At 58.5% G+C, this 17,777-nt stretch overlaps 2 protein-coding genes across 2 annotated transcripts in view; one reads left to right on the forward strand and one right to left on the reverse strand.

Annotated features, from left to right (window-relative positions):
* PSMC5 (proteasome 26S subunit, ATPase 5) overlaps window positions 1–2,768 on the forward strand; it is a 4,425-nt gene extending 1,657 nt beyond the window's left edge. The window contains exons 2-11 of the mRNA XM_017834072.1: window positions 389–458; window positions 614–711; window positions 1,050–1,106; window positions 1,190–1,420; window positions 1,499–1,625; window positions 1,714–1,904; window positions 1,985–2,083; window positions 2,167–2,277; window positions 2,348–2,434; window positions 2,715–2,768. Coding sequence (XP_017689561.1) covers window positions 389–458; window positions 614–711; window positions 1,050–1,106; window positions 1,190–1,420; window positions 1,499–1,625; window positions 1,714–1,904; window positions 1,985–2,083; window positions 2,167–2,277; window positions 2,348–2,434; window positions 2,715–2,768 — 1,125 coding nt within the window. The remainder of the gene's footprint in view (window positions 1–388; window positions 459–613; window positions 712–1,049; window positions 1,107–1,189; window positions 1,421–1,498; window positions 1,626–1,713; window positions 1,905–1,984; window positions 2,084–2,166; window positions 2,278–2,347; window positions 2,435–2,714) is intronic.
* A 648-nt stretch (window positions 2,769–3,416) lies between these two features.
* Window positions 3,417–17,777, reverse strand: part of SMARCD2 (SWI/SNF related, matrix associated, actin dependent regulator of chromatin, subfamily d, member 2) — a 16,037-nt gene continuing 1,676 nt past the window's right edge. The window contains exons 2-13 of the mRNA XM_017834134.1: window positions 11,461–11,645; window positions 9,223–9,265; window positions 8,593–8,715; window positions 8,073–8,192; window positions 7,408–7,503; window positions 6,395–6,496; window positions 5,772–5,933; window positions 5,436–5,533; window positions 4,697–4,832; window positions 4,473–4,595; window positions 4,040–4,141; window positions 3,417–3,965 (exon numbers count right to left, since the gene is read on the reverse strand). Of these exons, the coding sequence (XP_017689623.1) occupies window positions 3,912–3,965; window positions 4,040–4,141; window positions 4,473–4,595; window positions 4,697–4,832; window positions 5,436–5,533; window positions 5,772–5,933; window positions 6,395–6,496; window positions 7,408–7,503; window positions 8,073–8,192; window positions 8,593–8,715; window positions 9,223–9,265; window positions 11,461–11,645 (1,344 nt within the window). The 3' untranslated portion in view covers window positions 3,417–3,911. The remainder of the gene's footprint in view (window positions 3,966–4,039; window positions 4,142–4,472; window positions 4,596–4,696; window positions 4,833–5,435; window positions 5,534–5,771; window positions 5,934–6,394; window positions 6,497–7,407; window positions 7,504–8,072; window positions 8,193–8,592; window positions 8,716–9,222; window positions 9,266–11,460; window positions 11,646–17,777) is intronic.

Genomic DNA, 17,777 nt, shown 5'->3' on the forward strand with positions numbered 1-17,777 from the left:
CCCTGCAGGGGGGCTTGGCTGTGTCCTGCTGGGAATGACTGTCCCTATCCAGGCCCCTGTCCCAAGTGACACAGGGCAGGGTGGGATTGGATATTAGGAAGAAATTGTCCCCTGTGAGGGTGGGGAGGCCCTGGCACAGATTGCCCAGAGAAGCTGTGGCTGTCCCCGGATCTCTGGAAGTGTCCAAGGCCAGGTTGGACGGGTCTTGGAGCAACCTGGGCTAGTGGGAGATGTTCCAGCCTATGGCAGGGACTGGAATGAGAGGATCTTTAAAATCCTTTCCAACCCAAACCATTCCATGATAACGGTGCCAGTGCTGGTGCCCACACTGGGTTTAGCTGAGCCCTGCCCAGCACCCCAAGGACTCAGCCAGGCTCTGCCCCCACAGCTCATCGTGAACGAGAAGAGCCAGAACCTGCGGCGGCTGCAGGCGCAGAGGAACGAGCTGAACGCCAAGGGTACGGCCTGCACCCTCCTCCTCCTCACCTGGGCTCTGGGCTGGGGGCTCTGGGCTGGGCTGAGGGTTGCTGTGCCCTCTGTGCTGCCCCTCTGCCCCAGGCAGGGGCTCAGGGGGGAAGCTGTGGCTGGTGCTGAGCTCTGTCCTTCCCCACAGTGCGACTGCTGCGGGAGGAGCTGCAGCTGCTGCAGGAGCAGGGATCCTACGTGGGAGAGGTGGTGAGAGCCATGGACAAGAAGAAAGTGCTTGTCAAGGTACGAGGCTGAGGTGTCCTGAGGGTGGTCAGGGCTGGGGGGGGGGCTGAGAGACCCTGTGACATCGTGGGGGTCACAGCAAGTGCGAGCTTGAGCTGGGGGGATGTGACATCTCAGAGATGTGGAGTGGGGAGCTCTTTGTCTGGAGGAGCATGTTGGGGTGGCTCTGCTGGGCCCAGACCTTCCCCAGGCTGGTGAGAGGCAGGAGGGGCCATAAGGTGTTTGGTGGTGGTTGAGCTCCTGGCTCCTTTTTCCTGTTCTGAGCAAGTGATGGATATTGGGCACAAACCAGGTAACTTCCCAGAGAAATAACTCAAGGCGACATCTCTGCCTTCCAGGTGCACCCCGAGGGGAAGTTTGTGGTGGATGTGGACAAGAACATCGACATCAACGACGTGAGTGTTCTGGGGCCATGGGAGGGGTCCTGACTAGTCCCCCAGGGCTGGCAGGGACACTGATCCCCCCCGTGTCCCCACAGGTGACCCCGAACTGCCGCGTGGCCCTGCGGAACGACAGCTACACCCTGCACAAGATCTTGCCCAACAAGGTAGACCCGCTGGTGTCCCTGATGATGGTGGAGAAGGTCCCGGACTCCACGTATGAGATGATCGGGGGCCTGGACAAGCAGATCAAGGAGATCAAGGAAGTGATCGAGCTGCCCGTGAAGCACCCGGAGCTCTTCGAGGCGCTGGGCATCGCCCAGCCCAAGGCACGTGCTGCTGGGGGGTCCTGAGGGGGTGTCCCCATGTTCCCTTCGGGGTCTGATGTGTCTGTGTGATCCTTTCAGGGGGTGCTGCTCTATGGCCCACCTGGCACAGGCAAGACCTTGCTGGCCAGGGCAGTGGCCCATCACACCGACTGCACCTTCATCCGCGTGTCGGGCTCCGAGCTGGTGCAGAAGTTCATTGGGGAAGGTAAGAGGTGGCCCTGGGGGGGACAGGTGACATCAGGGCTGTCCCCCTGGGTGGTCATAGTGCCAGGCTCAGCCCTGTGCCCCCGCAGGTGCCCGCATGGTGCGGGAGCTGTTCGTGATGGCCCGGGAACACGCGCCCTCCATCATCTTCATGGATGAGATCGACTCCATCGGCTCATCCCGCCTGGAGGGCGGCTCGGGCGGGGACAGCGAGGTGCAGCGCACCATGCTGGAGCTCCTCAACCAGCTCGATGGCTTCGAGGCCACCAAGAACATCAAGGTAGGAGGGTGCCACCCTGCCTGGGGACAGGGACGTGTCCCGCTGGCCCCACAGTGGTGACAGCGGCTGTCCCCGTGCAGGTGATCATGGCCACGAACCGCATCGACATCCTGGACTCGGCTCTGCTGCGCCCCGGCCGCATCGACAGGAAGATCGAGTTCCCCCCTCCCAACGAGGAGGTACGTGGAGGGTGAGGCTCCTCCCCAGCTCTCCCGGGTCCCTGCTGTCCCCATTCCCATGGCTCTAACCCCCACTGCTCCAGGCCCGCCTGGACATCCTCAAGATCCACTCCCGCAAAATGAACCTGACGCGGGGCATCAACCTGCGCAAGATCGCGGAGCTGATGCCAGGGGCGTCGGGCGCGGAGGTGAAGGTGAGCTGGGGGCACTGGGGGGCACCGGGGGTGGCACTGGGGAGCGGTGGGTGACATCCTGTCCCCCCAGGGCGTGTGCACGGAAGCAGGAATGTACGCGCTGAGGGAAAGGCGGGTGCACGTCACGCAGGAGGACTTTGAAATGGCCGTGGCCAAGGTAAGTGTGTGTGTGTGTGTGGGGGGGGGAGGCAAAACAGGGGGTGATGGTGGTTTTTGGTGGCACAGAGTGTCCTGTGCACTGTCTGCCAGGACTTGAGAGCTGCAGGGCTTGGAGGGGGTGGGCACTGGGGACACATAACAGTGTTGAGGGGGTTGTTTGATGTCAGTGATGTGGAAGAGGCTCCTGTGCCTTCCTGGTGCAGGGCTGAAGGGGGGGTTGTTAGCACCCACTTTGGGGGCTGTACACTGGAACCAACCCTTCTCCCATCCCCACCCAGGTGATGCAGAAGGACAGTGAGAAGAACATGTCCATCAAGAAGCTGTGGAAGTAACGGTGAGGCCAGAGCTGCTCCGTGTGTGGTGTCACTTGAATAAAGCGCAGCTGAGGCCAGGCCTGGGCACTGATTTGGGAACAGGGTGGGGGTCAGGACTCAACACAGACCCCCCCCACCAGAGCTGCAGGACTCAAACACACCCCCACAGAGCTGCTGCTAACTGGTTTTATTAGAAAATATCCAAAATAGACAAAAAAAAAAGGTTACACAAGAGGCAGAGCAGGCACCCCTGAGCCTGGGAACACCCTGGGAATATGTAAACGCCCCCCTCCCCTCGGGAGCCTGCAGGTGGGGGGCCAAGGCACTTCAGGGGAACTGGCAGGGGGTGGCACCATTCCTGTGGTCCCCTCCCTCCATCCCCAGTTATCTCCAGTTCTTGGTGCCCCTGTGACCCCACTGCCACCAGGCTCCTGTGGGCAGAGCTACCCCCTCTGCCCCCTCAAGACGCATCACTAATTATGTAAAACAGGGAGGGGTGGAGGAATGAACTGATTGTCAAACACTTCACCTAAACCCTTGGTTTGTGCCCTCTGAGCACACCCTGAGCCCCCTGCAGAGCCCAGGCCACGAGTGCAGGGAAGAGGAACTCAATATATTAATCAAATACAAACCCACTGTACAAAACGTTTCCTTTTTTTTTTTTGCGTATGTGTTTTTTTTTTTATATAAAACCTGTTCACAAAAATAGTGCAAAACGTCGGGCACCGGCGGGGCCGGGGGGTGGGGCTGGCGTTTGGAATGACAAACTTTGGTTGAAGAGGGGCAGGGCTGGGCCTGCCGGGCTCAGGGAGGGGCTTGGCAGCACCTCCCCCTCGGCACAGGCAGCTCTTCCCAGCTCCCGGAGGTTTTTGGGCTCGGGAGGGGAGCGGGAGGGGCCGCGGGGGCTCTAAAGGAGGGGCGAGGGGCGCGATGCAAAGCAGGAGGAGGGGTCGTAACTGCGGGGCTTTGGGGGGACAGGGGATCCCCCTCTGCGCTCTGCCCGGGGCCAGAACTTCCCGGCCCAGTGGAGCCCAGGGGTGTGAGCGGATCCCAGTCCCTCCAGGCACGTCGGGTTTGTGCAAGTGCTGTTTGATTCCAGTAAGTACCGTCAGGCTCAGGCAGCAGCGAGAGAGGAGGAGCCCCCGAGCCCCCGCCCGCCCTTTAGGTGAGGCGGATCCCGAGCACTTGTTCCAGTTCCTGCCGGCGCTGCTGGACCTGGAGGAGAGCAGGGCAGTCAGAGGGATCCCCTCAGTGCCCTCCCAACCTCCTCTGCACCCCCAGGAGCCCACCTTGGCAAAGATGTGTCTGCCCACAGCCTCCTGCGCCCAGGGCTGCTGGTAGAACTCCGCCCGCCGCTCCTCCTCGGGGTTCCCGATCACATCCGTGATGATCTGAGCGACACACGGGGTGGGAGGCACATGGAGTGAGCACCAGGGATGGACCCAGACCTCCTCCCAGCCCCTCGCTCTGCCCAGCATCAGGGTTTGAGAATTATGGAATTGCTGAGGTTAGAAAAGACCTTTAAGATCATCAAGTTCAACCATCAACTCATAACTAAACCATGTTCCCAAGAGCCACATCCACATGTTGTTGAACACTTCCAGGGATGGTGACTCCATCGCTGCCCTGGGCAGCCTGGGCCAGGGCTGGACAAGCCTTTTCCATGAAGAAATTTTTCCTAATATCCAACTTAACCCTCCCCTGGCAATACCTCCCCTTTACCTTTAGGTCCCTCCTCTGGGATTTGATCCATTCCTGGATGAAATCCTGTGGGTTGTTGCTGAAGCTCAGCATGAAATCCCTCTGTGTCTTCAGCTGGTTGATGGATTCGATGGTCTCATGAATCTGGGGAGAGAAGAGGGGTGAGAGGGAGCTGTGTCCCCCCAAACAAGACATCACCACACTGCCCATGGCTCTGAAGGGCTGTGCCCTGGCAGTGTCCCCACCTTGGCATCCAGGGAGGCAATTTCCTGCTGGTTGGTGGTGGAAGCCAGGAAGTTGCTCATCTGAGCCTTCAGGGGATCGTCCACCTCCACATCGATGTCATAGCAGGCCGTCTTCTTCTGGTCATTGGGGTCCACACTGGGAGGACATGGGGTGTTGGGGGAGGGCCCTCCTCAGCCTCCACCCTGCTGTGGGGGTGCACTGACCCCCTGATTGCCCCAAGGAACCCCCACATTTGTTTGGCTGATTCTTCCCCTCGCAGGTGACTTGTGCTCACTGATCCTTTGGGCTGGAGACCTCAGAAGCCTCCTGGCCCTCCCCTCCACAGAGCCTGGGGACGCTGCCCAGCCCGCTGCCCACCCCACAGAGCCCCCCCTTCCCAAAGACATGCCCATCCCACTGCCCACCCCACAGAGTCCCCCTTTCCCAAAGACATGCCCATCCCACTGCCCACCCCACAGAGTCCCCCTTTCCCAAAGACACGCCCATCCCACGGAGACCCCTATTCCTGGGGACACTCCCCACCTCATGGAGCTCCCCAGCCCCATGGACACCATCCAGCCCACTCCCCATCCCACAGAGGCCCCTATTCCCAGGAATACTGCCCATCCCACAGAACCCCCCAGGGATGCTGCCTGTCCCACTCCCCACCCCACGGAGCCCTCCCATTCCCAGAAACACTGCCCATCCCACTGCCCACCCCACGGAGCCCCCCAGCCCTGGGAATGCTGCCCATCCCACCTGATGGTGTGGTTGATGATGATGGGATCCGGGTGCTGCAGGAGCCCTGCCAGCTTCATGGGGATCTCGGAGAAGCGCATGCGGATGCAGTTGAAGATCTGGAGGGGCAAAGCAGAGCGTTTGCTGCCCATGGCAGGGCCTCCTGCCACCTGTCCAGGCAGGTGGGTGGATCCCCAGCCCTGGTTTGAGCGTGGCAAGGTGATGGATGCAAACCAGAGCCTGGGGAAGGGGTAAATGGAGACTGGGCAGATTGGAGAGTCCGTGACAGCCAGAGAGGAGGCTTTTCCTGGCTGGAGTGGGTGGGAGGGGTGTTTTCCCCCATCCCAGGTGTGGTACCTGGCGGAAGTAGCGGTTGCAGTTGATGTACTCCTTCTCATGGCTGTCCTGCAGCTTGTTGTGCTTGATGTAGAGCCAGAGGGCCTGCATGATGCTGGCCCGGGTCTGGGTGTGCACCCCCAGCAGCCGGGCCAGGCGGGGGTCCAGCTTGTACTGGGGGGGCTGCAGGGACACACAGGGGCAGTCACAGAGTCACTGAGGTTGGAAAAGCCCTCCAAGATCACCCAGTCCAGCCCATGAGCCACCCCCACCTTGTCACCCAGCCCAGAGCACTGAGTGCCACATCCAGTCCTTCCTTGGACACCTCCAGGGATGGGGACTCCAAACCTCCCTGGGCAGCTCATCCCAATGTTTAACAACCCTTTGCATGAAGAAATTCCTTCTGATGCACAAAGAAGTGGGGGGTCTGTCTGGCACTTGGGAGGCCCCTCTGAGCAGGGAGTCCCACACAGCCCCTGTGTCACCACAAGCTGTGGGTCTGTCCCCAGAGCTCCCTGTGCTCCCAACCCTCATCCAAACCCTGCCCCAGCCCATTCCCCACCCTGGGCTGCCCCTCCCAGGTGAGCCGTGTTGGAGGGAGGGCAGCAGGTACTCCCAGCCCCTGTGAGGCCCCAGGGCCATACCTGGTGATCCAACATGAGCAGCAGAGTGCACTTCACATTGACATCCCCGGGACGCTTCACCTGGAAGCCGTCGGTCTCCTGGGTCGTGGGCATCCGGTGCCACTGCGAGACCAAGGGGACACTGGTCAATCCAGGACCAGGACAGGCCTTGTGTCTGTAGAGCCAGTGCTCAGGCTCTGGGCAGGGGTCTAGCACAGGCAGACAGCCTGGAGCCCACCTCTGGCAGCTCCTGGGAGTCTCATCCCAGTGGGTGACACCCAGTCCAGCTGGATGTGCTCCAGCCCAGTGATGGATCAGCATTTTGGATGGGCTGGGGCAGTTCCAGCCCCGAGTGCTTGATGTCAAGGGCTCCAACAGCTCCTGGAGCCAGTGCAGGATCAATCCTGCCTCAGCCACTGCAGGGGATGCACATCAGAGCTGCTCACAACCCCACATGTGGAGGGGATTCCCATCACACCGAGCACCACCACAGAAATAAGTGTTTCCCACAGGAAAAACCACGAGCTGGGTGCAGGGCAAGCCTGCTCAGGAGCTCCAGGCAGGAGCACCCAAGGAAGGCCTGATCCCACTCACAGTGCTTCACCTCCCTGAGGACCTTCCAGCAAGGCTGACAGGCAAGAGGGCAGCCCTTTCTTCCCATGTGGCACCAGATGTGTGGATGAGCCTCCTGTGCCATCATCACCCTTGTGGGGCCTCCCTGTGCCAACCTGGGGGGCCCAGGGCTGCCTGAGCAGCCTCTGGAGCTGCAACCCCACAACTCCTGGCTCTGGCTGCAGACTTTGTGGGGTGGGGGCCAAGAACCAGTACCAGGGAAGAAAATGCAGCCCTAAACTTGAACCTGGAAAGCAGCGTGGGCCCCTGAGGAGGGTCTGGCACCCCCTGGCACACAGAAACACCCCTTGCACACCCCTCTCTTGCAGCAGGACACGCCCTGGGGTGGGGAGCTGAGCACCCAGAGGGGAAGCAGCAGGACCACCTCGTGTCTCCTGCTGGGATCACCCCTCGTGCCTCACCTCCACCAGATGGTTGTCTGGGCCATACAGCTCCTTGTCCAGCTCGATGACGAGGCTCTTGAAGAAGGAGGAGAATTTCCTCTTCTGCTTGCTGGGCTGCAAACAGAGCAGCAGAGACTCGTCTGACCCCCCCAGCCAGGGAGGGCCCCAGCCCAAACCCACCTCCAGCCCCTGGAGCAGGGCTGTGTGAATCCCAAACAAGCTCTTGGCTCACAGCACCAGCCCTTCATCCTCCTGGATCCTTATTGATCAGCACTCTTCCCACCACTTCATCCCTCCTGGATCCTTACAGACCAATCCTCCTCCCACCACTTCATCCCTCCTGGATCCTTAAGGACCATCACTTCTCCTCCCTCTACCACTTCATCCTTCTGGATCCTTATGGACCATCACTTCTCCTCCCTCTACCACTTCATCCCTCCTGGATCCTTATGGATCAGCACACTTCCCACCACTTCATCCCTCCTGGATCCTTACAGACCAATCCTCCTCCCACCACTTCATCTTTCCTGGATCCTTAAGGACCATCACTTCTTCTCCCTCTACCACTTCATCCCTCCTGGATCCTTATGGATCAGCACTCCTCCCACCACTTCATCCCTCCTGGATCCTTATGGACCATCACTTCTCCTCCCTCTACCACTTCATCCCTCCTGGATCCTTACATCCTCCAGCAGTTTGCCCTCCACACGCAGCTCCCAGGAGGCCACACGCTCCCCCCCCTCTCCCTCTTCCTTGGCTGGGGTGAAAGTGTTGGAGATGTAAATCCTCAGCTTCCGCTTTTGCTGTGGAATGGGAGAACAGAGGGTGAGGGTGATTGGAGTGAGAGGGTGACTGCAGCACCCACTTCTACCTCTGCACGAGAGGAAATGGTCTCAAGTTGCACCAGGGGAGGTTTAGATTAAATTAGATTAATTATTACATTAAATATTAGGGAAATTTTATTCACAGAAAGGCTTGTAAAGCACTGGAACAGGCTGCCCAGGGCATTGGTAGAGTCACCACCCCTGGAACTGTCCAAAAACTGTGTGGATGTGGCACCTGGGGACATGGTTTAGTGGTGGTGCTGGGCTGATGGTTGGACTCGATGGTCTTAGAGGTTTTTTTCCATCTTTGATTCCTGCTGTGATCCCATGATCCTGTGGTTTGCAGCCCCCACCCCCCCCAGGCAGGGCTGCCACGCACCGTCAGGGGTTTCTTTATGGCCTCCTGGATCTCCATCCTCTTCCGAGCGATGGTTTGGTCCAGCTTGCGCTCGAAGGCCAGGAGGTCCATGTAGGCCTGGGACTCTGGGACCAGCTCCCGGATCTGTCACACAGAAATGGTCACTCTGGAGTGCTGGGCTGGGACTGGATCCCCCCCACAGCCCCAGCAGCACAGCCAGTGCTGGGCTGACACGCCGAGGAGCCTTCAAGCAACAGGTCCAGCACAACAGCACCAAGTTCTTATTTTAAGCAAAGACTGCAGCCCTGCAAAGCTCTCCCCAGATCAGCTCAGAGTCTGTCTGAACAGGCACGAAATGAATTCCTGGATTGTCAGGAGGGACCTCCAGGAAAGGCTGAGGGTCCTCCTGAGGTCTCCACCCCAAGCCACTGCTGTTCCCTGCTTGCTCTAAGTCTTGCTTGTCCAACTTAACACACCCCAAACCCCTCCTGCCACCCCAGAGGAAGAGACAGAAATATTCCAGGTCAGTTTGGGACTGAACAGAAATGCCCAGTGGGCAGGAGGCAGCTCAGCAGATCCTCCTCTTGTGGGGACCCCATCACCCCCCTGCAGCAGCTCAGCTCCATACCCCCATGCCAAGGCATCACTCACCCTCTGTGGCAGCACCTTGTCAGCCATCTTCCTCCTTTTCACCCTGCAAAAGCACACAGACAGGCAAAAAACACAACCCTGCAGCACCCACAGGACATCCTGCTGCCTGCCCAGTGTGGGAATGGATATGGGGAAAAGGTTCTTCCCCCAGAGGGTGGTTGGCACTGAACTGGCTCCCCAGGGCAGTGGGCACAGCCCCAAGGCTGCCAGAGCTCCAGGAGGGTTTGGACAACGCTCTGAGGGACAGGATGGGATTGCTGGGGTGTCTGTGCAGTCCTTGTGAGTCCCTTCCCACTCAGGATACTCCTGATGACTGTGGGAGAAAGGTGTGGGATGTCAGAGCCTGTCACCAGGGAAGGAAATCCAGGCTTCAGTTTGCTTTGCTGCTGCAGGGCAGGAGCAAGGGGAGGTGCTAAAGGCAAAGCCATGGTTTCAGGACAGCCTTCCCGAGTTTCTTTCTGGGAACAGCCATCACCATCTCCCAGGGCTACAAACCAAAGCCCACTGCCAGGAACTCACTTAAAACCAGCTTAAAACAAACCAGCCTTACCACAGTGGGACCAAAATCCTGGCGGACAGAGGGAGCAAGGTGGGCTCCAGAGCCACAGCAGCTGCTCAGAGCCAGCTCAGCTCAGCCCAGCCTGCACACCCCAGGCTCCCACCAGCCTGAGCCCACCCTGATGCCCCCCTGAGCTCCTGCTCAGTGCCTGGACACAGCAGGGAACACTCTCCTCCTGCTGTGCTGCACAGGAGACGGGGCAGAGTCCAGCAGCACAGGGAAGTCCCGGTTCTCTGGCAGCAGGACAACCCACGTGGGAGTCGGTGCTGCCACCCCGAGGGGCCCAACGTACAAGAGGCTGCCCCAGGAGGACATCTGGGAGGGTGGCCCCAACAAACAGCGGGGTCAGAGCCCCTGTTGGAGCTCTGCCTGCCACACAAACACCTCCTGGCCACCCCCATTAGCAGCTGGCAGCTCCTAATCCCTGGATCTGCAGCCAGCCGGGAGCAAGGACACCCGGTCAGCCGGGCATGGCTGATCCCAGATCCCAGACCCCAGCCCTGGGGAATGGGGACACAGTATCTGGCTGCTGACGTCCCTGCTGGGGACAAGCTGCTCCCTGCCCTTAATCCCCAGCTCGCCCCTGGAGCACCTTTGGGATGCAGAGCTGCTGTGGGTGCCCTGAGAGGGATCACGGAGCAGGGAATGGGACCTGAGCATCCATGAGCACCCAGGGATCCTGCTCTGAGGAACAGCTCCCAGTAATCAAGAAGCCCTCATGGAAAACGGGAACAGCAGAGGGATTAGTGGTGTTGTAAACAAGCAAGGAGCTGCTGGCACAATGCCCACAAAGAGTCCTGCCCAGACTGCAGCTCCCGGGAGCTTCCCTACAACCTCCAACCCCCCTGCTGTGCTTCCAGCCATGTCTGTGCCTGCCAGAGCCTGGACAGACCCCTGTGAGGAGGAGACAGACCCTGACAGGCACAAACACACACCATGAGGCTCTTTGGTTACTGGTGTGAGTCATCCTGGCCCCATCACCACCCCGTCGCCACAAAATATCCCATTGCCGAGCTCTGGCAGGTTCCCTGCTGCCTGTGGTGCCAGTCTGGGGGAAATCTCTGCAGCAGGGCAGGGAGCTGGGGGTCTGTGCACGACATGACAGTTGTCAGACACTTCAGTAGGGACCTAGAGAGGTTTGGGGATCTTAAAGACAGTCAAATACTTACTGAACACTGCCCTGGGCACTCTGTCCTAAATTAAATTAATCTTTTTATACCTCGGTATCTGCAGGGATATCTCACTAAATAAATACATGTTTCTGAAACAGGGCTCTCCTGTGCTCTGGAGAAAGTTTCACAGCAGAAGATCTTCTTGTGACAGTGATTGGGGCTGGTTTTAACAACACAGCTCATGGCTGCAGTTCGGATGTAAAGTAGCAAAACATGAGGGAAGACACAAACTGGATTCATTTGGAAGCAGTGATGCAGCATCCTTTCAGTATAGATTAGTTAGTCCTGGGACTGTGCAAGGACAGATTGGATGGGGCTTGGAGCAGCCTGGGACAGTGGAAGATGTCCCTGCCCGTGGCAGGACGTGGAACTGGATGGGCTTTAAGGTCCCTCCCAACCCAAACCATTCCATGATTCCACAAAGTGCAACCAGGACCCAGCAGGACAACCCACCCTCCTCCTGCCTGCCAGGGGTGTCCTCCCTGGAGCAGTGTTCCAGCCCCTTACCCTCTCCTCTGGGTGGCCATCGGTGGCTGTGCCTGGGGGGTCAGCAGGCGCTTCCTGAAGGGATCCATCATGGACTGGGGCAGGCCAGGCCTCATTGGGGAGGCTGCTCCGTACGGGGGGGCTCCAGGGGGTCCCACCTGCAGCCCTGCCATGGGCATCCTGCCCCCGGGGGGCATCCCAGGGCGCTGTGGGAAGAGAGGAGGGTGTGAGTTGAACACTGCCCTGCACAGGCCTGACCTCGGCTGGGTCCTGCCAACCACCCACCCTCCGCCCCCTTCCCCAGGAGAGATCCCGAGGGTGTATCCTGCAAGGACAGGGCAGCGAGGAGGGGATGACAGCAGGAGCTGCAGCCTTTCCTTGCCGCAGGAAGAGCAATGGGAAAGCAGAAGCAGGAGGAGCAGAAGCCACAGGGGAAGCGTGCCCTGCCAGCTGGCACAGGGCTGAAGCCACTCGTGGCCCGGAGCCACCAGACCTGGAGTGTCACGAGGGCACTGCCTGCAAAGCCTACACAAAACACTTAAATAGGGACCTAGAGAGGTTTGGGGATCTTAAAGACAGTCAAATACTTACCGAACACAGCCCTGGGCACCCTGTCCTAAATTAAATTAATCTTTTTATACCTCGGTATCTGCAGGGATATCTCACTAAATAAATACGTGTTTCTGAAATAGGGCTCTCCTGTGCTCTGGAGAAAGTTTCACAGCAGATCTTCTTGAGACTAAGTGATTGGGGCTGGTTTTAACAACACAGCTCATGGCTGCAGTTTGGATGTAAAGTAGCAAACCATGAGGGAAGACACAAACTGGATTCATTTGGAAGCAGTGATGCAGCCCGGGGATGTTGTGGGTTGTGCCGTGGGTTCCTCTCCGGAAAGCAGCACGGGGAGGGGGGGGAAGCAGGGCAATCCCACTTCCTAACAGCAGGCAGGAAGAAAGCTGAGGGCTGGAGGAAGCAAGAGCTCACCCCCTGCCAGCAGCCAGCTCCATCTTTCCCCTTCCAGGGACCCAGACAGGGAATTCAGGAGACACGACAATACCCAACCACTCCAAGGGTTCCCAGCCCTGGAGCACCCCCAGAGCAGTGGTTGGGCCTCACAGGTGCCACCAGGTTAACACCCACCACCCCACTGGGACCCTCAGCAGTCGGTCACAGCACCCCATGACCCACCAGCTGCCCCTACGTGCTCCAGCCTGCTCCAGCTGAGGGCTGAGCCAGCAGCTTCCCAGGATCCTTTGATCCTTGAGGCTGGGAGAGCCACCAAGCCAGCAGAGCAACATTTCTCCCCTGCCTCAGGCTCTTCGACGTGCCAGGACATCCCCTCAGCTTCTCTCCCCGTCCTGCCAGGGCACAGGACTGTGCTGTGAAGGGAGTTCGGGAAGCCACCTCCTTGCCTGCACACAGGGATCGATTTTGGAGCACACCCTGGATGCAGGAGGGGGAGCGCAGGGGCACCGCCCTCACCGAGAGCCGCAGCCAAAACACACCCCCAGAAAACACCCCCCAACCTCCCCGAAAAGCTGCTAAACTCAAAGCCAGGAGCCTGAGCTGCGCCACGGGCACCTCTGCAAGCGGGAGACGCCGAAAAGAGCAGCGTGTTCCAGGCGGGAGCCGGGGCAGCGGCGGGGCCCCAGGATTAGTGCCGCACGTGGGAGCTCGAAAACACACGCAGGGCACAGGCTGAGCCCTTTACACAACCAAACACGGCTCCACCGCCGCCCAGCCGCCTTTGAAGAGGCACCTCCAGAGCCCGGGCTGGCTGACCTGCCCTTGCTACAGGGCAGGAGCCTCCTCCTTCCTCCTCCCGGCTCCCAGATGTTCCCCTCTCCCCTCCGGATCTGCCACATTTGCGCAACTCCTCGTGACTGTGTCAGCATCACCCCGAGCCGGCCCCGGCCAGCAGCACCTTTTTTTTGCCAAGAACCACAAGGCAAGAACACAGTTTCGGCGGGTTTATCAAGAAATCCGTTGTGGCAGGGCTGGGAGGAGGGGCAGCCCCGAGCCCCACGCCCTTTGCAAAATGAAAAACCACAGTAAATATTGTTGTGCCACTTCAGCACGGAGGACTGTGTAACCCATAACAGTGCTGACTCACCTGCAAAGGCTTCTGGGGACTAGATAAACCGAGAGAAGCAGCTGGGACACTTTTAATTTGAAATCTCTGGGCCCCAAGAGGAGCTCAGTGTAGTGCTGAGGCTGCAAACAGAACCTGCAGTTCCCCGGAGGAGGCAGATGGCTGGTAGGGAAACCCTTGCCCTGGGTGTTTTTCAAGCCCACACATGATCAGTGCTAAAGGAAAACTGCTTGGAAGGCCAGAGAGGTTCCTGACATGACTACACAGACCCTTCCCTGCAGATGGAATGCTTGTTGGCAGCTTGCTTGGAGGTGGCATGGCCACAACCAGCTCCTGTCCTTCAGCCAGGGCAGCTCTTGTCATGCCCTGAGGTCTCTCCTATCTCCCTCTGCCACTCCATGGGTCACATTCTGATCTATCCCTCAAATGAGAGATTTGGAGGCTTGGCTGAAGTCAGCTGAGGGAGTCTTTGACAGCTCCATATCAGTGACAACACCTTCTGCAAGGTCTCCTGCATGTCCATCTGCTCTTTGGAGGGCCAGACTGCTCAGGTGAAACAATTCTGTTGGCAGGGAGAGGTTCAGCACAAAAATGAACAGATCTGTCACACTTCAGCATCAACTCCAAAAGCACCTGAGAGCCATCAGCCACAGTTCAGCTGGCAGGAGAGCGAGTTCCAGCCCACCAGGGACCTGCATTTGATCGCTTGGATGAGCAATAAAACGGAGGGCAGAACCCTCCACAGGGATGTTTTTTCTCTCAGTTTACCCTTAAGCTTTTCACATTTCTAACAGAGAAGCCTCTTGGCTCAATCAGTGACTGCACCTCTGTCCTGGGCAGCCTCAGCCTCTCACCTCCTGCCCAAAGGCTGCCAAGACCCATCTCACGCAAGCGCAGCCTTAAATCTCCAGCTAAGCCAGGAAGCAGCACCACAGCCCTGGGGGTGAAGCCTGTTGCCAGCCCCTTTTGGAAGCCCTGGAAATGAGCAGGATGCAGGAGGGCTTAAACTCAGGAAATGTCATTAAACCAGCTCAAACCAGGGAGTCCTCCCTCACCCCTGTCCCTCTGCCCACCCCTCCGGGTCCCGCCTCGTCCCCTCCCCGCCAGCGGGGCGGACAAAGGGCAAACCGTGCAAGCTCAGCGCCGAGGAACAAGCTGGATGCCATCCAGCCTTCCCTGCGGAGCCTTTGGAAATGGGACAGAAAACAGCTTGTTTCTGTTCCCTGCCAAAGCCCAAGGAACGGATGGGGCCGGCTGCGGTTTCGCGGTTCATCCCAGGTCAGTGCACAGGCCGCTCGCCTTTGGGGAGCTCTGCTCACACTCAGCTTCAGCCCAATCCAACGGGAGGCTGGGAGGCTTCCTGATGGATGTTCATTGGCATGATGGGAGCCTCTGTGCCTGCCAGAGGCCCCTTCTTGAGGAAGGGCAGCTCAGAAATTAGGGGCTGGTAGCAGAGAAGCAATAAATCACAGGATGGGTCTGCAGGAGGAAGAATGAGCTTGAAGCAAAGCAGCAATTCTAAAAACAGCTCGAGAGCCTCTTCATCTTCCCTCCAAGGTCACGGCTCTTCCTGGCATCTCCACAGCGAGGGGGAAAGGCTCTTCCCAACACACGTCCTGTTCTGCTCCGTCCAGAGACGTGTGATCCAACTTTGGACACGCTAACAAGTCAGGGAATGGGAGCCCACATCCATCCTTGCCTGGAGCTCTGGGAGCAGAGCCCTGGCCAAGCAAGAGAGCTCTTCTTGCACATTCCTTCCCTCATGCCCAGGCAGCAGCACCTCCCATCAGGATTCAGAAACAAACCCTGTTCAAACAGGATTTGAGCTCCACATCAGGCTGGGCTCAAGGAGAGCTTGGCTCCCTAAAGCCACCACTCAACCTGGGGCTTTGCATGGATCGGGACCAACTGAGCCCCCCAGCACACCCCAAAAGATGTTTCCCTTTCTTTGTTTGTCCTTATCTGTGAGCAAATGCCTCTTGGAAAGTGCCAGGAAGAGCCTGGGTTGGTGCTGGCAGGGATCTTGATCTGGGAGGTGGTGGTGCTATCAAGATGTCACTGCAGGCTGCAATCACTCCCTCAGCTCCCTGCTCCCAGCAAGCCCCAAAACTGCTCCCAAACTTCCCCATGCATCTTATCATGCTTGGAAAAGCTGTCAGGTTTGAATATAGGAGAAGTTTCAGGCGCCAGATCACTTATCAGCTAAAAACCATAGACAAGGAAGTAGTAAATCGAAGGGAGAAGGGCACAGCACCAGGAACAACCTCCCAGCAGATTGAGGACACGTGCTGGGAACGTCTCCAGCACCAGCAGAGCTCTCTGGGTCCAGACAAACCTGCTCATCCAAGGTCTCACACCTGGAGCTGTGGATGTCATGGGAATCCAGATCCTAACACGGGCAGTAACAGCAGCAGGAACAAGGAACAAAGGTGTTGGGTTCCTCCCCAGAGCTGCTAACACAGCCTGAGGCACGGGGGAGGAGCAGGGATGGGTGCCTGGCACAAACCCCAGCAGTGCCAAACTGCCCAGGGAGCGGCTCCTGGGAAGGTCCTATGGAGGCAGAGGGGGTGAGGGCCTCCAGTTCTGAAGATGTTGTTGTTCCCCCAGAACTTCACTGTCAGGCACTCTCTGCTCTGCCTTCCTCCCCCTTGCTCCACGAGGACACTGTTCATCTGCTTTGTATCATCGCTGAAACCAACTCCAGGCTCGGGTTGTGATGAAACCTGCCTTGGAAACCCTCTCCCTTGGGAAGGGTGGGGTCATCCAGCACAAGCAGCATCCCAGCTTTCTGGACCAGCTCCAGCCCTGGCTGTTGTCTCCAGGCCCCCTTCAAGCCAATCCAAATGAGCAGGAACACTGTTCTTCTCTGCTCCCAAACAGGGTGGATTTCTCCCGTTCCACACTTCATCCTCTCCAACGTGTCCAGGCCTCCCCAGCTCTCACCTGGCTCCACACCAACAACCCACACTTCTCCAGCTCCTCCATCCCACTGTCTCCAAGTATTTCTCCATGAAGCACGACTCTGCTTTCCTTCCCACTGCCACCTGCCCAGGGATGGGATCACTGAGCTGCTTCCAGGCTTAGGAGCTTCCTGGACTGCAGCAGCCTCCTGTCCCATGGAAACCAGGCTCTGCAAATATCAATGAAACCCCTTTACAAAGACACCTAATTTTGCCACCTCTGTGCACCAGTGAAGCATCAGCTTGGGGTCACTGTGAGGCCAGAGCACTGCCTTCCAAGGTCCCATCTCCACACAGACCCACACCAATCCCTGCCACAGTGTCAATCCCATAACTCGGGGAAAAACTCTCCTAACTCCCAAACTAGTACCTGAACAAAGAGGATGGTTCCTCTCTCACTGAACTTAGTGGGACAGCACAACATGGATGCTGGGGCTCAGCTTTGGCATCTCTGCTGCCCTAGGCACAGGGATAGGGATCAGGATGGGGGATCTGCCCACAGACCCACCACCACACAGCCTGACAGCTCAAGCTGATCACCCTCCTCTCCTTCCTGCTCCAGGCATGGCACCAGCACCTGGCTGCTCTGACACATCAGCTCCCAAAAGGAACTCCCAGAGGGAGTCATCCTCTCGGATTCCCCATTTGAGTCTCCAGTAAATCCCCAGCAGGCCCACAAGGATGTCAAAAGGACGAGCATATGTTTCATAATCCAGCGATTAGAGCCCCTAAGCCCTCGCCGGAGTGGATGGGGAGTGGATGGGGCCCGTTGTGTCTCCCAGTGCCCCAATAACGAAGCTCTTCATTAAGCCAGGACTAACAAAGCCCAGAGAAGTCCTCTGGGCACAGCAGGGATGGCCACGGGGAGGGGAGGGGCTGTTTTTCCCAGCCTAGGAGTTGCAAAACAAAGGACAGACCCTCCCAGATCATCTCCCTTCCCAGGCACAAGGATGCAGCTTGTGGCTGGACAGAGACCACTCATCCCCAGCCCCGGGGCTGATGCCACAGGGAGGGATGCACGGGATGCATCGCCCCTTGCTCCCAACACCTGCTGTGATCCCAGCCAGCAGCAGGGAGGGGGGAAAGCCAGCATATGCCAGCCTGTTTACCCGGCTGCTCTAGCCTGGCTCCAGCTTCCCAGCTGGATTTTGCAACCTGCCCCATGGAAGGTCAGGGCAGACCCAGCGCCCGCTCGCCTCTGCCTCGAGTTACGGCCGTGGCTGGGCCAGCTCCATTCCCAACACCATTTTTTGGCGTTTTTTTCAAGCTGCAGGAGGAAGTCGTTT

The sequence above is a fragment of the Lepidothrix coronata genome, unplaced genomic scaffold, assembly GCF_001604755.1.
Source record: "Lepidothrix coronata isolate B3197 unplaced genomic scaffold, Lepidothrix_coronata-1.0 Scaffold229, whole genome shotgun sequence".
Lineage (NCBI taxonomy): Eukaryota > Metazoa > Chordata > Aves > Passeriformes > Pipridae > Lepidothrix > Lepidothrix coronata.